Source organism: Hydractinia symbiolongicarpus, chromosome 7 (genome assembly GCF_029227915.1).
Source record: "Hydractinia symbiolongicarpus strain clone_291-10 chromosome 7, HSymV2.1, whole genome shotgun sequence".
Lineage (NCBI taxonomy): Eukaryota > Metazoa > Cnidaria > Hydrozoa > Anthoathecata > Hydractiniidae > Hydractinia > Hydractinia symbiolongicarpus.
In genome coordinates, this window is record NC_079881.1 from 6,327,456 (window position 1) to 6,347,233 (window position 19,778).

Sequence of the window (19,778 nt, forward strand, 5' to 3'; positions counted from 1 at the left end):
ATTTTTTTTACACGCGAATGAACATCCGAGTTCAAGTTTTAATAACAATTAAACTAAGCAATATGTTAGCGCGAATATTTGTTTTTCATAATTTCTTGACCCATATGGTTATCCATGTTTACAATGGTTGCACACAGTTTTTAATCATGAGCTGCCTGGAGGATAAGATGAATGGAGAAGTTCCTTGTAGAATAACTTGAAATACGGTTGACTTTGAATAACTCGAAAATATACTTAAAATCTTAATATTTCCTTGGTTTAAAAAAACTCGCTCGGATGATTTTGTAAAACTTGAACCTTTGAACCTTCGTTCTCTCAGCATTTCAATATAATTCGACATTCAAGCATTTTCGTGTCGTGAATATAAACAAATAAGTTGAAGGTTAAACAATACGCTCATGGATTACTGAATACTAAGGTGGCAGTGGAATGTTGTGTACTGTTTTTATCAGACTTAAACAAAGTCAACCCTTTTGTAAGCTCTGCGACAGTTCAACCTATCGAGGGTCACTGTCAGCATATACAGAGAAGTCAGCACAATCGAGATTAAAAACATCGACCAGTAAAGAAAACCCTTATAATTAAAGTGTACCTGTTCAATTAGATGACGCAGTCTAGTTATTATAGATAGCTATGTAGCTATATTTAAAGTTAATATCACGCATCATGATCTTCTAAAAATTTGTTTTTTTTGGGAAGTTATTAACCACCTGTGTTAATGGAAAATTGATTCTAAAAATTGGTCTAAGATCGTGCTTAACATGCACTTTACTTAGTTTTAAATGATCTTATAATTTAAATGATGTTATAAGACTCATATATACATCTGTCTGTCACGCAAAATGGTACCCCAAGTAACAATGCGGTATAAGATGGGCAGGCGAACCTGTTTGATTTTTCCGACTAGTTTATTTATTAACTGTTGAAAATGCAAAAATGAACAAGCATCGAGAGACATACTGTAACATAGTGAAGAAAGCGTTCGCGGTCGTTTCGTCTAAACATCATGCTTGTTACCTATTTATTGGAATTTAAATAGAATTAAGTTTCGCATGGAATAAATTTATCCGATTTTGGTCGAATCCGCGAAATAGGAAATTTATCCATCTTTTAGAACACATATTGTCCGAAAAAATATATTTTGTCGTGGTTAGAAGGTGTTATAGATGTACAGAACTATTTTTTGCAGTTTAATTTTGAGCGATTTTGGAAGATCTTATTTGGCAGATCGAAAAATAATATTTATAATATAATGAAAATAATATTTGCAACAGGTTATACTAGAGGAAGATTATTACCACAATTTTTACTGGATCCCGAATTAAACCAAATGCTAAGTTCCTCCAAGGTTAAGCACAATCAAAATGTGACTTAAAATATAAACACAGTTCCATTTGTCCGAAGTTTCCTAAGCCTAGAAAAAATCCTTTTAAGTGAACATCAATTTTCAAACAAACATTTCAAACAAGTTGAGTGAACATTCACCTTCAAACAAAATGGATGTAGCGCACAATTGACACGTGGGCAAGAAAAGTTTAAATTTCAACTAAAAAATATGCTACAGCTGTTTCGCCATTTTAATACGAACAGCTTTCTCCTGCTTCTCTCAGACTTCGCTGCCTTTCCAAAATGTTTCGTTTCAGATCTAAGTTATGTAATGTTCTATTAAAAGCATTGAGTGGAAGAAAGGCGCCGAATTGAAATATGAGCGGCTTGTAAACTTTCAGATAGTTAACATGGGTGATTATGCAACAGGGGTGCTTAAAAGATGGCGACCGTGTAGCAACTGAACTCATTTCAACTTTGATATTTTACTTACTTTGAATCGAATATTTTCTTAGAAAAAATGTTCCTTTCTAGCGAAAGTTGCAAAAAATGCATGTTTTGACGAAAAATTAATTAGCTGTGGAATACACAGCTTCTAGTTTCGGCTGAAAGCTCGAACAAAATCTTGATCTTCTGGGATTTAAGTGAAGTTACGCGTGTCTCCGAGGCGGTTAGTAAAGTTAAAAAAATCACGTGAAATATCACGTTATCTTCGGGTAAAAACTGCATAATCACGCGAAAACTCACATGGTACCTGCTACTTTTCCCCAATCAAATGATTTTGCCATAAAACCGGCCAATCAGCGTCCATGTGCTCGAATACTCCTCCTCAATCCTCAAATGCTGTACCACGATGCCGCGCAGTACTGGTTGCAAACTGGTTGGAAGTAGTAAAGTAAAACTTTGATTGTAAAAAGGTATATAATAAATTTATTTTATTTCATTTTACTGACAATTGACTGTACACTTGTCCTTCCAACATTATTCAACTTTTCCAGCGTTCTTTATGTTAGAAATGTCAGAATGTGGTACAAGCGTTGAAGTAGATTCTGGCCTAACTTACACAATTATTAAATGTACGAAGGGTTCATTTCATCAGGGTCACGAAAAATTTAGCTATACAAGAGGAATCCAATGTACCTGCATATCATTATATGCATCTCTCTTTTCATTTTTTAAGCATGTCTCGCGATGGACAAAAAATGACATCAATTGTGTTCTTGAAAAGGGTGATAATTTGTACAAACTGCAAAATACAACTCAATTTTTAACATGCACTGAACTACCTAGAACTGTTTCACTTGAAGGTGTAAATATGGATGTAAATTTTGACCATAACTGTTTTGGTTTTTTTGTGACTTCAAGTGCTACTTCTATTAATGAGTTGATTTCTAATTTAAGGTCAAATTTAAACAATAAAACAAGAATTATATTTATTATCAATGGTGTTGCAGTGTCAATTTTAAAATGCAATCGTCATTATTACATTATTGATTCTCATTCAAGAGATGCTAATGGTAGACCATGCCCAGATGGTACTGCTGTTGTGTTAAAGTTTATTAATTTGTTTGAAGTCGCAAAATATATATCAAAGGTATACCATAATAATTCCATAAACCCTACACAATATGATATTCAGTTTATCTCGATTTCTGTAGAGAATGTGACAGAAGCTGATAAAGCTGTTATACTTGAAGGCCATAAAGCCCCTTTTTTAAAAGTTGTTTCTAGTCCAAAGAAAAAGTTTGACAACAAATCTAACTCAGCTACAAATTGTAAAAATTTATCATTTTTATTAGACACTGTTGACACTAGCATTAAGGGTTTTCGGCAACAAATATTTGAAGGACCAAGTTATGTATGTGTTATATGTGGGCGATGTTTGTATAAAAAATCTGTTGTAGTGTTTGATCCTTTAAAATGCAGTGAAATAGGTAACAAAATATATAAGAATATTCAAATAGAAAATGGCTTATTGTATATTTGTAATACATGTAAACAAAAGGTGAAAAACGGTAAAGTTCCTTGTCAAGCGATGGCTAATAAATTATATGTCAATGATATTCCGAATGAACTTAAATGCTTAAATAAGTTAGAGGCAGTGCTTATATCGAAGAGAATTTTATTCAAGAAAATTGCAATAATGTCAAAGGGTCAAATGCCAAAAGTTAAAGGTGCTATTTGTAATATTCCTGTTGACGTTGACAACACCTGCAATTCACTTCCTTGGAATATTGATTCTTCTGGTATACTCTTAGTTAAATTGAAAAAAAAATTGCAATTTAATGGCCATGTCTATTATGAGCCTGTTTCGCCTGCGAAAGTTGGAGAGGCTTTAACTTATTTGAAATTAAACAACAAATTGTATAGTGATGTACATATCAATGTAGCAAACATTTTTGAAGAATTGCTTAATTTACATGTTGATGAAGAAATATGCATTGAATTAGATAGTAGTACTGTCAATGATAATTTAGAGACTGATTCTAATCCGTTGGATTCTTTTCGCCAACAAGCAGGGGAAATGTGTATTATTCCAGAACATCTTACAACTGAAATATTTGAGATTGCACCTGGTGAAGGACAAGTGCCAACAAGTATTTTAAATGATCAATATTGTGAAGAGCTTTCCTTCCCTATTCTTTTTAGTTTGGGTGAGTTCGGATATAAAGTAGAAAGAGATGTAAAACTTTCACCAGTAAAGTATTTTAACCAGAGGTTATTACACTATAAGCAAACATTTGCATCTTCATCAGATTACATTTTCTTTGTTCAATTCGTTTTGCAACAACTAAGTTTTAACAATCAGATTTCCATTGCAATGCGCAAGAGTTCTGCCAATGTAACGGCAGGTATGTTACAACAAGGATATTCTGAAACTATACAATCACTAGTTTCAACAAACAAAGCTTTTGTTTTCATGAATCAGATAAAAGGTACACCTGCCTATTGGAAAAGATTTCAACTTGAAGTCTTGGCCATGATTCGACAACTTGGTTGTCCCACATTTTTTCTCACTTTGTCTTGTGCCGATTTACAATGGGACGAGCTTGTCAGCATCATTTCTAAACTTGATATGAATCCCCTTTCTGAGGAAGCTATAAGCAACTTGACTTACTTTGAAAGATGCGAAATACTTAACAAAAACCCTGTATTAGTTGCAAGGCATCTTCAATATAGAGTTGAACTACTTTTTCGAAATGTACTATTGAGAACAAATCTGTTAGGGGAAATTTTATATTATGCTATACGTGTGGAATTTCAATTTCGTGGAACTCAACATACTCATTCCTTCATTTGGGTTAAAGATGCGCCTACACTGACAGAGAGCAATATTTCTAACTACATTAATTTTTTAGACTTTACAACCCATGCTTACCTACCACGAGAAAAGAATGAGTTATACAATTTAGTGAAAAAATACCAGACTCACAAACATTCAAAATCTTGTCGCAAATACAAAAACACACCATGTAGGTATAATTTTGGCAGGTTTTTTACTCAAAGGACTATTGTAGCATGTCCAACTTCAAGTAAAAAAACAACTGAGGAACAATTTAATGATTTGACAGAGCGAAATAATATATTAAGCAGGGTAAAGACGTATATAAATGAGTATTTAGATCCCAGCAAGCAAGGTTACAAGGGTGATTCCATAAGTATAAGTGACATCCTTAATGAAATAAATATAGTAGAAAAAGATTACTATCACGCTTTGTTCAACAGATTATGAAATACACTTAAAGCGTCCTCCAGATTCTTGCTTCATTAACAACTATAACCCTTATATTTTAAAAGCTTGGCAGGCTAATATGGACATACAACCAGTGTTCAATTACTATAAAGCGGTATCATATATGTGTTCATACTTTTCGAAATCAGAGTCTGAATCATCTCAGGTTTTTATTCAAGCAAGTAAGGAGATACAATCAATGAAACTGCGTACCAGGGAAGCTATGTACAAATTGGCATCTGCTTATGCCACATCAAGACAAATGTCCTTGCAAGAGGCTGTAGTGTTTAGTTTACCAGAACTTTGGTTACGAAAATGCTTTCCAAGAACAATTTTTGTTAATACTAATATTCCAACAGAACGAATCAGATTATGCAAACCAAAGGCATTGTTAAATGAACTTGATTCAGAAAGCACTGATATATATGCAAAAAATATGATCGATCGTTACATGGATAGACCTGATAGTAACTTTTGTTCAGGACGTTATGCATCTGTTAATGATATGTGTCTTGCTATGTTTTTATCTCATTATTGTGTCAAAAATGATAAAATTGATAATGAGTTTTTATGTGATTTTCAACCTGTTATACTTACAGCAGATATTTCAGAGAATTCTCAAGCTGGCTGTAATTTTCCCAGTATTATACCATTAATGTCATGCAAGGAAAAGTTAGTTTGCAGGAAAGTTAGACAAATTTTGCGTTATTCAATCCCAAACAATGATTTGTTCCCCGAAAGGCATGCTCATTATCTGTTGTTCTTGTTTCTCCCCTTTCGTTCAGAAACAGAATTGCTTATTAATAATAGTTACTGTGAAAAACTGTTACAACATGGAGTCTTGGATGTTGTGAATGTAAATAGAAGTATTTTTGAACCTTTTTCTGATGATGTAAATGCTGCATATATGAGGATGAGTGCATCTAATAATGTAATGATTGAAGATACAATTGTAACTGAACAAACTGATCAGTTGAATTTAGAGGAAGTCTATCAACAGCCAGTTTTGTTTAATTCAGTTTCTAATCTATCAGTTCTAATAATTTAATAAGTGATGATACCTTAAGGCAGAATATACGGTCATTAAATCAACAACAGCGCTTATTTTTTGATTTTTTGTATGAATGGGCAAATAACAAAGTAAAGCAGCAAAATTGTAATTCTTTCAGAAGGGTAGAACCTCTTCAAGTTTTCGTTACTGGTGGTGCAGGTGTAGGAAAATCTTACCTAATAAATACTATTTATCAATCTTTATCAAAGCTGTTTAACTTATATTCAGGTACACCTGAAAAATGCAAGGTATTAAAAGTAGCACCTACAGGTGTTGCAGCTATTAACATAGATGGAACCACCATTAACTCTGCTTTTGGAATTCCTAAATCAAAATCTTTGAATTTACACAATTTGAGTGACAACCTTCGTTGCAAATTTAGAGACAAATATTCGCATCTTAATGTTGTTATAATTGATGAAATCTCCATGGTTTCAAATGTTAAATTATATCATATACACAAAAGACTGTGCGAGATATTCCAGATGAGTCTTAATAACCCATTTGCGAATAAGACCATATTGGCTGTAGGTGATCTATACCAACTTCCTCCGGTTCAAGAGGCTAAGATATTCACTCCATTTAAACATGACTTTCTTAATATTTGTCATCCATGGAAATCATTTAAACTGTATGAGCTATCTGAAATTATGAGACAGCAAGGAGATGATAGTTTCATAAAACTTCTAAATAATGTACGCATTGGAGAAGTAGGTGACAAAGATTTGTTACTTCTTAATTCACGAATTGCAAAAAACATACCAGTTGACTCGATATATTTATTTGCAGAAAATAGTTTAAAAGACCAACTGAATTTGTCAAAACTTAGTAAATTAGAAGGTGAAAACATTGTCATTAATTCCCTTGACAAATTTCCTGAAAATGTATCAATATCAAAAATCAATCAAGCTTTGGACAGAAATGTAAGTCAGACAAATGGACTATGTAAGTCATTAATTATAAAGAGAAATGCTTTGATAATGCTAACTAATAATATTGATATCGATGATCGACTTATCAATGGTCAAATTGGTCTTGTTCGTGATATACAATATAACAATGATGGAACCATCCAAACTACTTTTGTCAAATTTAATGACCATCAAGCTGGAATACTAAAAATGCGATCTAACCAGTATGCATTTGAAACTCATACAGTCCCAATTAAAAGAATACAAGCCAGTATCCCAGTTTCAATGTCATCAGTGTCCAGCCCTGCAATTTCTAGAACACAATTTCCTATCATGTTAGCATGGGGTTGTACTGTACATAAAGTGCAAGGTTTAACTTTACCTAATGTAGTGGTTTCATTCAAGTTATTAAAACAAAAAACTTTTAACTTCGGTCAGATCTATGTAGCTTTGAGCAGAGTAAAAAAATTGGCCCATATTCACATTGAGGGTATACCAACATTAGAAGCATGCAGAGCTGATCCTAAGGTTTCAGAAGAATACACCAGACTAAAAACTGAATCTGCTTTGTCAATTGACAAAATACAACCTCTTGCAGACACCTTTCAATTTGCATTGCTAAACATTAGGTCACTGTCCAAACATGCTCTTGACTTAAGTCACGACATTCGACTAACTAATGCAGATGTTGTATGCCTAACTGAGACACAGTTGTTAGATAATTCACTTCATCCAACCTTGCAAGAGCATTTTTTAGAGCATGACTTATTTTTGCATAACAATACAGATCGATTTAAAAGCTTAGCTTTTCTTAAAAAACAATATCTTCAATGTAATATTTTGCGATTGCAAAGTGCTCTATATCTCGAGTTTTTTTCAACCAGTGACCATTTTATCTCACTAATTTTGTTTTATAAAGGTAACAATTGCCACCCACAGCGTTTTGCAGATTATGTTTCAAATCTTGTAGAACTTCATAAACCAGATTTTGTGTTAGGAGATTTTAATTCAAATGCACTCTGTGACATACTTCCACCTGTTCTTACTAGGATGAATGAATTAAATTACAAACTTTTGGTCACCGAGCCAACGCATATACTTGGTGGTCTTATAGATCATGTATATGTAAATAATGAATTTCACAATATTGAAAATTTGTCTGTTGCTATTATACCTGTATATTACTCAGATCATTGTGCAATTTCTGTGCAAATCAAACATTGGTAGCTTGATACAATATGTCTAATATCTTTTTCTTTAAATTTATTGTATTTATTCCAAAATCAGGGACTTCATTTACATTATATTTATATATTTATGTCTATTTTATTTATTTATAGATGTCGTCAGAACAGAAAACACCAAAAAAACGTCTTGGTAAGATATCTTTCTTTACCATTTTAAAGGATCCGTTTAAGCATTTGTAAAGTGTTAAGAAAACAAACTACATAATTTAGGTCATAAACTTTAATCTTATATAAAAATATAAATGTCAGTGTCAGTATTCTTATATTTGGCAGGAATTTATAGATGGAATTTATAGATTTTGTTTTTTCAGATAATTCTATTGTTGGGTATGTTACGAATGTATCACCAATTAAAACTGCTAAAAACAATCCAAAGAGGAAATACTTTGATTTCCTTCTAAACACAGAGGACAAAATGGAACGAACAGTTTGTTTTTCCCCTGAAAAACATAAACTGGTATCAGAAGTTCACAAAGATCTCACTGGATGTGAAATAAAAAAATACAAAAGGAGCGACACTAATGACATCATTATAACAGATTTTCCATCTGTGAAAAAGCTTGCTCCATCTTTTGAACTGCAGACCCCTGAAGTTGTTCTCAAAACTATTCCAGCAATTCTTAATGAATCGATGCTGTATGAAATCGTAAACACAAAAGCATATCTATATGAACTGAGTGAAACTAAGGCGCTGACAGACAAGAATGGAAAAAATATGTCATATCGCAATGCCATTCTTATTGACGAAACAAGCGAAAAACTGCCAATCACGTTTTATAATGAACAATGTGGGCAAGTGAAAAACAAGGAAACATATATTTTAACAGAACTAAGGGTATCAAAATATATGAACAATCGGTTCTTGAAAGCCACCCCATTCACCAAACTAAGAACTGTGGATCCATTAGAAATAAACGACGAAGCAGTAACAGTAACAGATTGTACTTCACATTTCACCATAACTAGTGTAGATTTAAAAAGTTTTTCAGAAAAATTCCAGTGTCCTTCATGCAAATCCAATGACCTTGAAGTTGAGAAGGACTATACCATATGCAATAATTGTTGCACCATGACAGATGCCTCGCAGTGTCGAAAGCACTCCAACATTGGTTTTACTGCAGAAGGCGATACTGGCAAACTTGTCTTAGATTGTTCACCTAGCTTGTTGGAGAAGTGTTTTGGCATTCCGTGTTGCAAAAAGATTCCACTAGCCAAAAAAATGATCAAGGCAAATGTTATAGTTAAGTTTGATCAGCGGGATAACTCGATAATTGAGATAAGGCTAAAAGAGGATAACTCCATTAAGATGTGCCTAAAAGAAAAAGAGCAAGACAATGTGACATCACAAAATTTTATTAGTTGAGAAGAAGAAATGGTATTACTCGACGGGAAAAACGATGAGGAAGATTGACTTACTTATTCAACTGAACTATCATGTTTTTTGTTATGTTATGTTTGCTTAAATGTTATGCTTGCTTGAACTAATTTAAAAAGTTATATTTTTTGTTTGTTTACATTTTGTTCTGATATTTCTTATTGACATTTCAGTTTATAATTTTTTACTCAGCTTGCTGCAGTCCACAAAAATTGCTCCATAGAAATTTATCACGTTCTGTTTGTTGTTTGTTTTGTTTTACTGAACTCTTTTATCATTGTTTTAAAGTACGTGTTCATAATTTGATATGCTTACATATTTCCTACAAAAATTAATATAAGACAAATGATACGAGATAACATGGGGATCATTTATTTAAATACATATTCGGACATTATTATGTTAATGTATTGTTTTTATGCTGGTTAGTCAGATTTCCTTGGCAAGTAATAAAACAATGGTTAAGGACTTCTTTTTGGTACCGTGTATTCGAATCTGAATGCTCTAACAACACTCTTTCCCATTTCTTGGTATTTTATTAAACTCATTCACTTACTACATTTTTGCTCAATTATTTTCCTTGGTGAAACTCTTGCAGCGAAAAACCATTTTGAATAATTTACATTTATCTCTTTAATAATAGCCGTATTCTGTCTGTTCAAAAGGGTTACCGCGTCCCGTAACGGAAACACGAAATGTGATATATAAAGGACGGGCGACCCCGTGGATTTTTCCACGGTCTAACGACTTCTATATTATAATGCCCGTATACGTCTGTCCGTCCGTCTGTCTGTCTGTCACGCAAAATGGTAGCTTAGCTGCGACGGGCGAACCCGTGGATTTTTCCACGGGCTAACGACTAGTTTAAAAAAAAACATAAGGCGAACTAATTATGCAGAAAACCTATAACAGTTAATATTTTACAGAACGCATTTTATGATTCGTTTCAACCTAGAGGTAACGCGGGAATGTATTATAATTGTTAATGCAAGCCCCTAATCTGGCATAAGCAAAACTAGCACCCAGTTCTTAAAATTCCCAGCAATTTATTCCCCTAGGTTTTTCGCTTTCTTGATATGCGTGCTGGCGCGGTTCGCCTAAAGTCACTGTTGTAGGAATCCGCCGTGTTCGCAGGACTTTTCAAAATTGGAACGTCGGTCAAGAAAGCTTTGCTAATATTGCAAACTGAAAAAGAAAAAAAAAAGCTAAGAACGACGAAGTAGCCTGGGTTACGTTTTTACCGTGGCAGATAAGCGAAATAACAGTTGTATTTCAGAATCTCCGTTCCACAGCTTCATAGCTGGTCAGCTATCTTGTTTTAGTTTAGTTTCGGTCAGGAAAAGTAAGATAAGAAATCCAGTGTCAGTTAAGATAACCTTTGGTTAAGCTTTCAGTCAGTAAAAAAATAGATATAATATTACTAAACAGAAATCCAAGTGTCATTAATAATAAGTTTACTTTTTATGTTAGTAACGTGGGTTAACCCTTTCAGCATTTATATGATTTCGTAAGTTATTAATTTTTGAAAGGTTGAAAATATTAGATCATCAATTTTGCGTTTTATTTGATCATGTGTTTAAAACCTTCATGCTCCGCAGTATCAAATAAACATTGATGGAGAAAGGTTGGATAATGTACTGAAAATTATTAATTGAGGGATGGGACAACTATAGGAGTTGGAAAAAGAAAGCATGGATATTTCGAGGAAAGCTCTCTATAATTGCTTAATTTAGTTAAATAACATAACCTTCTTGATGCAAACTAAAAGAAGAGGAAAAAGTCAAACCCGTCATCTGCAGATGTTCTAATCGATCTTTTCTTGCCCTGTATCTCCGAATATCGTAGAAATGTGAAGCTTATTCCCGCCGAGGAAAGCTAAAGAAGTCCTCCCCCCCTCCCCCAATTTTATTGTAATAACTTCTGAGGCATACCGTTTCAGGGCTTGATATCTGGTGAATTTTTATCATATACTGTTAGCTTCATGATAGTTAAAATGTCTTGTATGACGTCATGTCTGCTGTCATGGTGACACATTGATTACCATATTTCAGCCTTTTTATGATTCTACCAAGTAATTTTACACATCTAAACCGTTTGCAACCTTATTTTAAAGTAATAATTTGGTCCCCGGAGCTTCGTGTTTGTTTTCTGATAAATGATTGGCGGGAACAAATAAGTGGAGAAGAAGCTTCTGGGATGACATTGATAATTATTTACCATCGTTTGAGCATTTTTTCGGGTTGGGAAATATAAAAATACATAAAATAGCGTTCCTACGACAGGCAAAAATGTGAAGACCTACATATTATTTTCCAACCAATAAAGGAACATGCTACATGATAACAAAAAACTTGATGACGTTGATGTTGAGTCGTTGTCGCATTATTTTTATTATTTTTGCATGAATTATTGACTTTTTTTTACTTAAAGTCTTTCTAGTTCACATAGTATACCAAATACAGCCTTTTTATAACTTTTTATTCATAACGGGAACATTAGAAGTACAGTACACACATGTTTACTTATTGGGTTTATTTTGTTAAGGTCCTATTCTTATCATCAGAGCTGTTTAAAATAAGCCCTAAAGGATCTACTATAAATCAAAGAATTCAGGAGAGACCTGAAAACTAGCTTAAGGAAAATAATTTTTATGGAACAGTTGCCATTTTTTTTGCAAACAGTTTTTTTGGTTAGAATGTTTTTTATGCACACTGTAAAACTTACAACTTGAATGTTTTTTTAATGTAAAAAAAAATGCTTTTGGAACACCTTACGGAATCTAAGGAAAGTGACGGTCAAGAAAATGTTTCTTAAGATATATTACAACATATGGTATCGAACTTAAATATAAAGTGTAATACATTCAAGAATTTCTGATACCCAGGGAATCAAAAATAGTAAAAATGTTTGGAGAGCTTAATTTCGCGATTTGCTCTTGAAAGCGCAATTTTAAACGTTGCAAAAAAAATTCTAAAAAACGCAAAATAGTAAATACCTCAAAGAAATGTTTCGCAAAAAGTTTCTATCTGCGAATATTATTTCCCTTCAGTAACTGTACTGTACAGTACTGTAGTAAAATGTTACTTTCCAAGTCACAATTAGTTTATCACAATCTTACAAGCATTATATAATAACATCATCAATGCAAGGTCTCGGTATGCATCTTTTTAATCTATATACGTTGTGTCGACTAAAAGTTTCGGAAAGTATTAGTGAGTTTTATTTCGTGATTATAAAGCGGAAGAAATTTTCTTCCTTTCTCAGCTTTACATATAAATAAACTGACGGTGAAATTATTAAAAAAACCGTCTTACCAAATCACGTCAACAGACCTTAACTGATGATGTTAAAACTAAAATTATCGCTCATTAGAGAGCACTCCTTCTAAGCTAAAATGAGCTGACTTTTTCAGAAACGTTTAATAAAAAATTAAGGATATCTCAAATTGCTGCGAGGGAGCGTTTTTATGACCTTTCCCAATCTACTTAACTATCTGGGGAGGGTCATAAAAAGCTATTTGTGGGTTTCAAATGCTATAAAAGGATGAAAAGTACGCAATCAAATTTATCAAATCTGATTAAGTTCATTTTGAGTAAAGTTCGAGAAAGACTGCGTAGAAAAAAGGTACGTAAGCGGACCCATGCTGCTGTATATTTTTCATAATTTTCATACCCTTACGTATTTGTCTTTGAAACCTTCTTATCTTGTTTGTTTTTGTTATTTTACAGCACTATGTATTTGACTGGGATACTATTTGCACTTGCTGTTTGCTATGTGCATACATATCGAGTTGTTGATCTTGGAAACGGAAAGCTTCATATCCTGAACGTACGACAAGATGTGACACTCGAGAGAGGATCAACAAATTTCAACTTTCTCAAATACCTCATCATTGGACGCCACCCTGGATATCCTTTAAAACGATCATTGGTTCAATTTGAAAGTTTAAGAAGTTCTTGTCCTGGCCAGAAAATAAAATTTGCGAAGATGTATTTGTATTACGTATACGCCCACAAGGCTAGTTTCCATTCCGTTCGAAGAACGCCCTTCTTTTCCCACAACATTGTTATCCATCGTGTGTTGAAACCATGGAATGAACGTCAAACTACGAGTCTCTATCGCGTTGGAAAAATTAGATGGTATTCTCAATACTTAAATCTTCAAAAAGACGCTACATCTGCAATCCAGTATCCTATAACAAGATTAAATTCGGGTAGACCGTCTGGCTGGATGGAATTCGACGTTAAAAGGGCAGTATTTGATTGGAAGCGTGGTCGTCCAAATTATGGTCTCCTAATCCGTGTGCAGAACGAGAGAGTTTTGGGTCGTGATCTGCGTTTTGCAAGTAACGCCCACAATAACAGAAATTTGCACGCAAAAATCCACGTGATGTGTCGGTATTAAACAAATGCACTGTAATTATTCCATTCTTTTTTGGAAATAAATATTTTTGTTTATTTTCGGGCATTTAATTTTTCGCACACTTCTTACGGGTGATATAAAAGAAATCTTTATGTACACCTCAATGTCTCTTACATGTTTCAAAAAAATAATTTTTTGTTTTTCTATATAAACAAAATCGTGTTAAAACACTAATTTTGTGTATGATGATCTCCAATTTTAAAAAAGCCATATTTAAATAGCACGGAGGATGTTAAAATTAAAAATAGTAAAGGTCCATTCACGATATGTGTCGCCATTTCTAATCCCCATGAGATCATGTGGCCTGAGCATTTATTTACTTTCACAACCCTTGTTGTGTAGGTAAAACTTGATTAACATAACCAGGAGCTACTCACAAAACTGTTGTAATTTATTGAACAGGCCATTTCCTACAGATTTGCAGGATTAAAATTCTACAAAGGACATAATTTCAGTTCGAACAAGCAACTTTTCAAATACAGCGATTGTAAACAGAAAACGCATTGATTTCATCCCTCCAGCAAGGCAAGGAGTTTAAAAAGTGCAACGTCTATAAAGATATAAAATTATTAGGAAAATAATTCCGCAAATAAATTCCGTTTTTACAAAGTTCAGACTACAATAAATAAAATGTTACATAAATTTGAAACAATGTAATTACATATTTACACTAACTGGAAAAGAATGTATAATTATTATTACTTATGAAATTAGTGAGCCGTCGCTCATCTGAACTTTGGCATCTTGAGACCAAACCCTCCTCCTCCTTTTTTTTTGCCTAAATGAAGAAGATATTTGTATTTGATCTATGCTGCTGTGAGGTCGGTTACACGAACCTGCAGTGGAACTCGCGCTGCATCGTTAAAACTTTAATTGGTTTAATATTTCAGTTTAATATTTCTAAACTTTCGTACGGAATGAATTTTGCGAATTATTTGCATTCTAAGATGTTTTTTTTTTCAATTTTTTTTTCGATGTGTATTTGAGTCGTTAAACTTAAGTGTGCTTACTGATTTGTCTTTACACAAAAGTAAGGGTATTACATGAAAATTACTATTTTAAAGTGTACTCGCAAAAATAAATTATAACATAAAATAAAATAATAATTCACATAGTTGCGTTTTAAATTTTAGACTGAAAAAGGTACTAAAAAAAATACGAAAGCATTGTTTTTAAAAAATTGTCTATAAAACTCGTCGCATGCGCCTTTTCGCGCCATTTTTTATTTATAGCACTGATTCTAGAATAGTGGTGACTACGCAATAATAATGAAGCAAATCATTAGTCAAAACCCGGTCATCGCTTTCCGCCGTTTTCTGTCATATTAGCTAAAAAAAAAAAGCCCTAGAAACAAGGGGTTAAATTCGTTTTGTAAATTTTAACAGAAACAAGAATTACCTTCTTTCTTTAAAATGTTCCCCTGCACACGCTCCATTTTCTGGCACAGCAGAATGATTTGCAGATGGAGGAACAAACGACGGAAATTCAAATTTTTAGAAATTTAAAGCCATGTTTTTTTTCTCTTCCTTTGTACATTCGTTAAATAAAAAACATTTTTACAGAGGAGTATATCATTAACAACTGCTTTTTGTTTAACTAACTGGAATTGTTTTGATATGTGCGCACATTAATTCCAGACAGGATGAAAATATTGTTCAATAATATTCCAACCTGTATTCAAAATCTTTACATTCTATAGTATCATAGTCACTCGTAATAAAACCCTGGTTAGGCCAATGTCATTTCAGCACTCCATAACGCGCGCCGAAAAGCAATAAATTAAAAAATGTTAAGCAGTGCACTATTTTCTCGTCACGTGACATAAACAGTGCACAGAATCATTTGGGAGACAAGGATGTGCAATGCTTATGTCACGTGACTAATTGTGAAACGGAACAAAAGGATAAAATGCCGATGTGCCAATTTGCCTAACCAGGTATTATTCCGAGTGACTATGGTAGTGTAAAATAAACATGGGTGGGGAAAGATTGTAAGATGTATTGAAAATTCTTAAGTAAAATAGAAATCATGGATATATCGAGAAAAACTCTCTACAAGTGTTTCATTCAGCTAAATGATCTGCCGCGTGCAATGCGTGATTGTTTTTGATGCAAATTTAAAGAAGAACAAAATGTCAATCTACATATACTGTAATCGATCTTTCCTCACCTTCTAATTCCGAATATCATACAAATGTTTTTCACCGTTTTAGGGTTGAATATCTGTTTTATTTTGTTAACACAGTTATTTCATTGGCCCTATTCTTATCATCAGAGCTGTTTATAATAAACCCTAAAGGATGTACTATAACTCAAAGAATTCAGGAGAGACCTGAAAATTAGCTTTAGGGAAATATTTTTTGCGGAACAGTTGCAGTTTTTATTGGCAAAATTTTTTTTGCGATTAGAATGTTTTTCATGCACACTGTGAAACTTTAATTTACAATTTGAAGATTTTATTAATGTAAATAAAAATGCTTTTGGAATCTAAGAAAAATGATGTTTAGGAAAATGTTTCTTATCAGGTAAGATATATGACAACATATCATGACGAACTCAAACATGAAGTGAAGTACATACATGAATATAGTAGTTCATGGCGTGAAAAACTCATCCATGTGATAACCAAAGATCGTGTTGTAGACCAGAAGTTAAAAGTGCAGATTGAGAAGAGAACATTACACATATGTGAAGGTCATTTTGCAGAAGATTGCTTACTTCAACGTAAGTACAAATGCTTTTTCCCCACAACATAATTTTACAACGTATAAATACAAAACAATTTAGAATTATTATATTTAAACACAAATATGCATATTCTGCTTATTCTATGTTCAACTTTTAGATTATACAAAGAGAATGTTCAAGCCTGGCCAACATTGAACTTGCCACAGAATAGTGTTGCTTCTTCAACAAGGTAAAAATACATTAACAATCTTTAGATAGACAACTCATTGTGTCAAGTGTGAGACCTATTTTGTTTATTTCATATTGTGCATTTTTTTCATAAGAATTATAGCTAGCTACTTCCTTACTATTTTAGCACTGGTCCAAGAGCTTCAGCAGATAGCATTATTGAGAAAAGAAATCAAATTGAACCTCAAGAAAAAGCTTACAAGCCACAGTACACTTCACTTCAGAATTTTGTTTCACGGATCAAATCTTTAAAGCTACCTGATCTTTGAAAGATTGAGAAGAGTAACAGTGTGTATGGACTTATTGTGAAACAAAATGAAGATTTTATGATACTAAATATTAAAAGAAGATCTATGCTTTACTGTCAGAATATTAACATGGTGTTTACACAGAGAGCATGAAATGTATAAAAATAACAACAAATCAATGAATAATATAACATTGTCCCAGCTTATACACTTGTTGTCAGATTTTAACATATGTCTAGGAGTTATAGATGAATCTTTGCACGGCAGCAGCTACCTAAGGAAGCACTTTGTTCCACGAACATTTGTTGTGCAGAAACATGTAGAAATTCCTTTACAAAACTGTATACCACAGGTGTTTTGACTGTTTTAGTTTGGTAAAGGGTGATAGTTGTTGTGTTAATTGTAGCAAGGCAGCAACTAAGGCACGAAAAGCTTCAAAACGAAAGTCTAACATGTTGACGGAGCCTGCAAAATCCAATGCTCCAATTTCACTTACATCTCCGAAACGAATAAAATTAACTTTGCCAAAATATCGTGTGGAGAATAAACAACTGAAAGGCGAAATTCAAAAGTTACAGGATTGCAACATCAGCTGTTCCAATCACTACAGATGCTGATAATTCCAAAATACCACCTTTTATGAAGTTTTTCTGGGAGGAGCAGCAAAAATATGCACAATCTGCCAAAACCAGGGTTCGTTACCATCTCATGATAATACGATACTGTCTATCATTGGCAGCCAAGTCACCTGCTGCATACGATGAAATTAAACATAATAGCCAGACCGGCACAGGCTTTGGTGTACTTCCAAGTCGCAGAGGCTAGCGAGATTATAAAAATTATATCGTCCAGAACGTGGGTTCAACGAAAAGATCATTGCAGAACTCAATCAGAAAGTTTCAAATTTTACTGACATTGAAAAAATCGTAGTTTTGCTTTTTGATGAGATGAAAATACAGGAAAACCTTGTTTGGGACAAGCACACAGGGGAACTGATAGGTTTTGTAGACCTTGGAGATATTGAAATACTGGAAACACTGGAAAAATCGAATGAGCTTGCAACACATATCTTATCATTTCTTGTTCGAAGCATAGTAAATCCGTTCAAGTTTAGTCTAGCAAATTTTGCTACAAATGGAGCAACAGGGTATCAAATTTTTCCTTTATTTTGGAAAGCAGTAAGCATTTGTGAGTTGCAGTGTAAGTTGTTACTGTAACGTGTGATGGTGCATCAACAAGTCGCAAATTCTTTCGTATGCACTTTGACATGACATTAGATGATGAAATGAATCCTGAAGTAGATGTCACCTACAGGACATTGAATTTGTTTAGCGTTGAAAAGCGTTACATATATTTCAATTCGGATCCGACACACTTAATGAAAACAGCACGTAATTGCCTATCTAATTCTGGAGCTGGAAGATGTACTCGCTTTATGTGGAATGATGGGATGTTCTTGACCCAAGACCCACTAGAGGTAATGCAGATTTCAAGTTTGTTAAATTATGAAATGTTTTTCCAAAAAACCTGGTTTCTAGAAACTATTTGTATTAGAAATTTTAATGGACTATATAAAGAAACAGCTTTATTTGTTTTATTTAGAACTAGTTTGGTCGCCCATGGGTGCCAGAAATGACAACCCCACTTGAGCCAAGATAATATTTTGTAGCTATAAAAATAGCTGTTTTGATTTGGTTAAACCAAGTGATAAATCAGTGGCTGTGGTCCAAACTGGAAGAGTGCTTCTTTATCTCCTTCCGCAACGATTTAAGTTTGTTCTGGTTAGACTTGATCTTATGAGCCATAGAAACGCCTTTAACAAACGAAAAGGTACGGACACGTACATACAAGCTAAGGAGATCCTCTAACAAGTTAAGTCCCACCTCTTTTTTCACCGAGTCACTGCATTTACTTTTAATCGCCTTAAAACCTCTTACAACACTGGCATTTTTCATCAGTTGTGATACATCTCTTTACCGTCAACTTTACTGGAGTATTTGTTTGTTGCTGCTCTAAAATAAACTTCGGTAGTAGTAAATACACGTATGAATTTCTTTGAAACTCTCCACAACCCACCACGATTACGAGCATCAACAAGTTTATGTTCTTTCAAACTTTGATGTTCTTCTGATAACTTGCCGGCTAATAATACTTCCAGGCATTGTTGATGGTAAAGGTTACATTGACTGGTTGACTTTGAAAAACGTATGCGGCGATAAAACGTACTAACCACATACCCACTCAGGTAACCGATGATGCTCATTTCTTTGTCAGAAAACTCTACACAGTGATCTTTTAGTATAACAACATCATTCCCATTTTAGCACCTGATAAATGGGCAAGAACATGGTTAGCTAGTTCAAAGCCAAGCAGCAAATTACAATTTCTATGATTTGCGCCATAAGGATTACTTGACTCTGATATCACCTTGTAAAACAAGGGATAAATCTTTTCAGCATCACCACGAAAACACTGGATGACATCTCGAACAAGTGCATAAGCTGGCAAAACATCATTTAATGTACCAATTGTGAAAGATTGAAATTGACT

General features: G+C 33.5%; 2 protein-coding genes across 2 annotated transcripts; both read left to right on the forward strand.

The window, feature by feature from the left end:
• Positions 1-92: 92 nt before the first annotated feature.
• Positions 93-10,888, forward strand: LOC130648897 (uncharacterized). Its single transcript, XM_057455025.1, has 3 exons — positions 93-2,243; positions 8,362-8,398; positions 8,580-10,888. The coding sequence occupies exons 2-3, from the start codon at positions 8,362-8,364 to the stop codon at positions 9,629-9,631; spliced, it is 1,089 nt and encodes a 362-aa protein (XP_057311008.1). The 5' UTR covers positions 93-2,243; the 3' UTR covers positions 9,632-10,888.
• Positions 10,889-13,186: 2,298 nt separating this feature from the next.
• Positions 13,187-14,100, forward strand: LOC130648899 (uncharacterized). The gene is made up of 2 exons (XM_057455026.1): positions 13,187-13,267; positions 13,372-14,100. Exon 2 carries the CDS (start codon positions 13,376-13,378, stop codon positions 14,045-14,047), a length of 672 nt encoding a protein of 223 aa, XP_057311009.1. The 5' UTR covers positions 13,187-13,267; positions 13,372-13,375; the 3' UTR covers positions 14,048-14,100.
• The last annotated feature ends 5,678 nt before the right edge of the window (positions 14,101-19,778 follow it).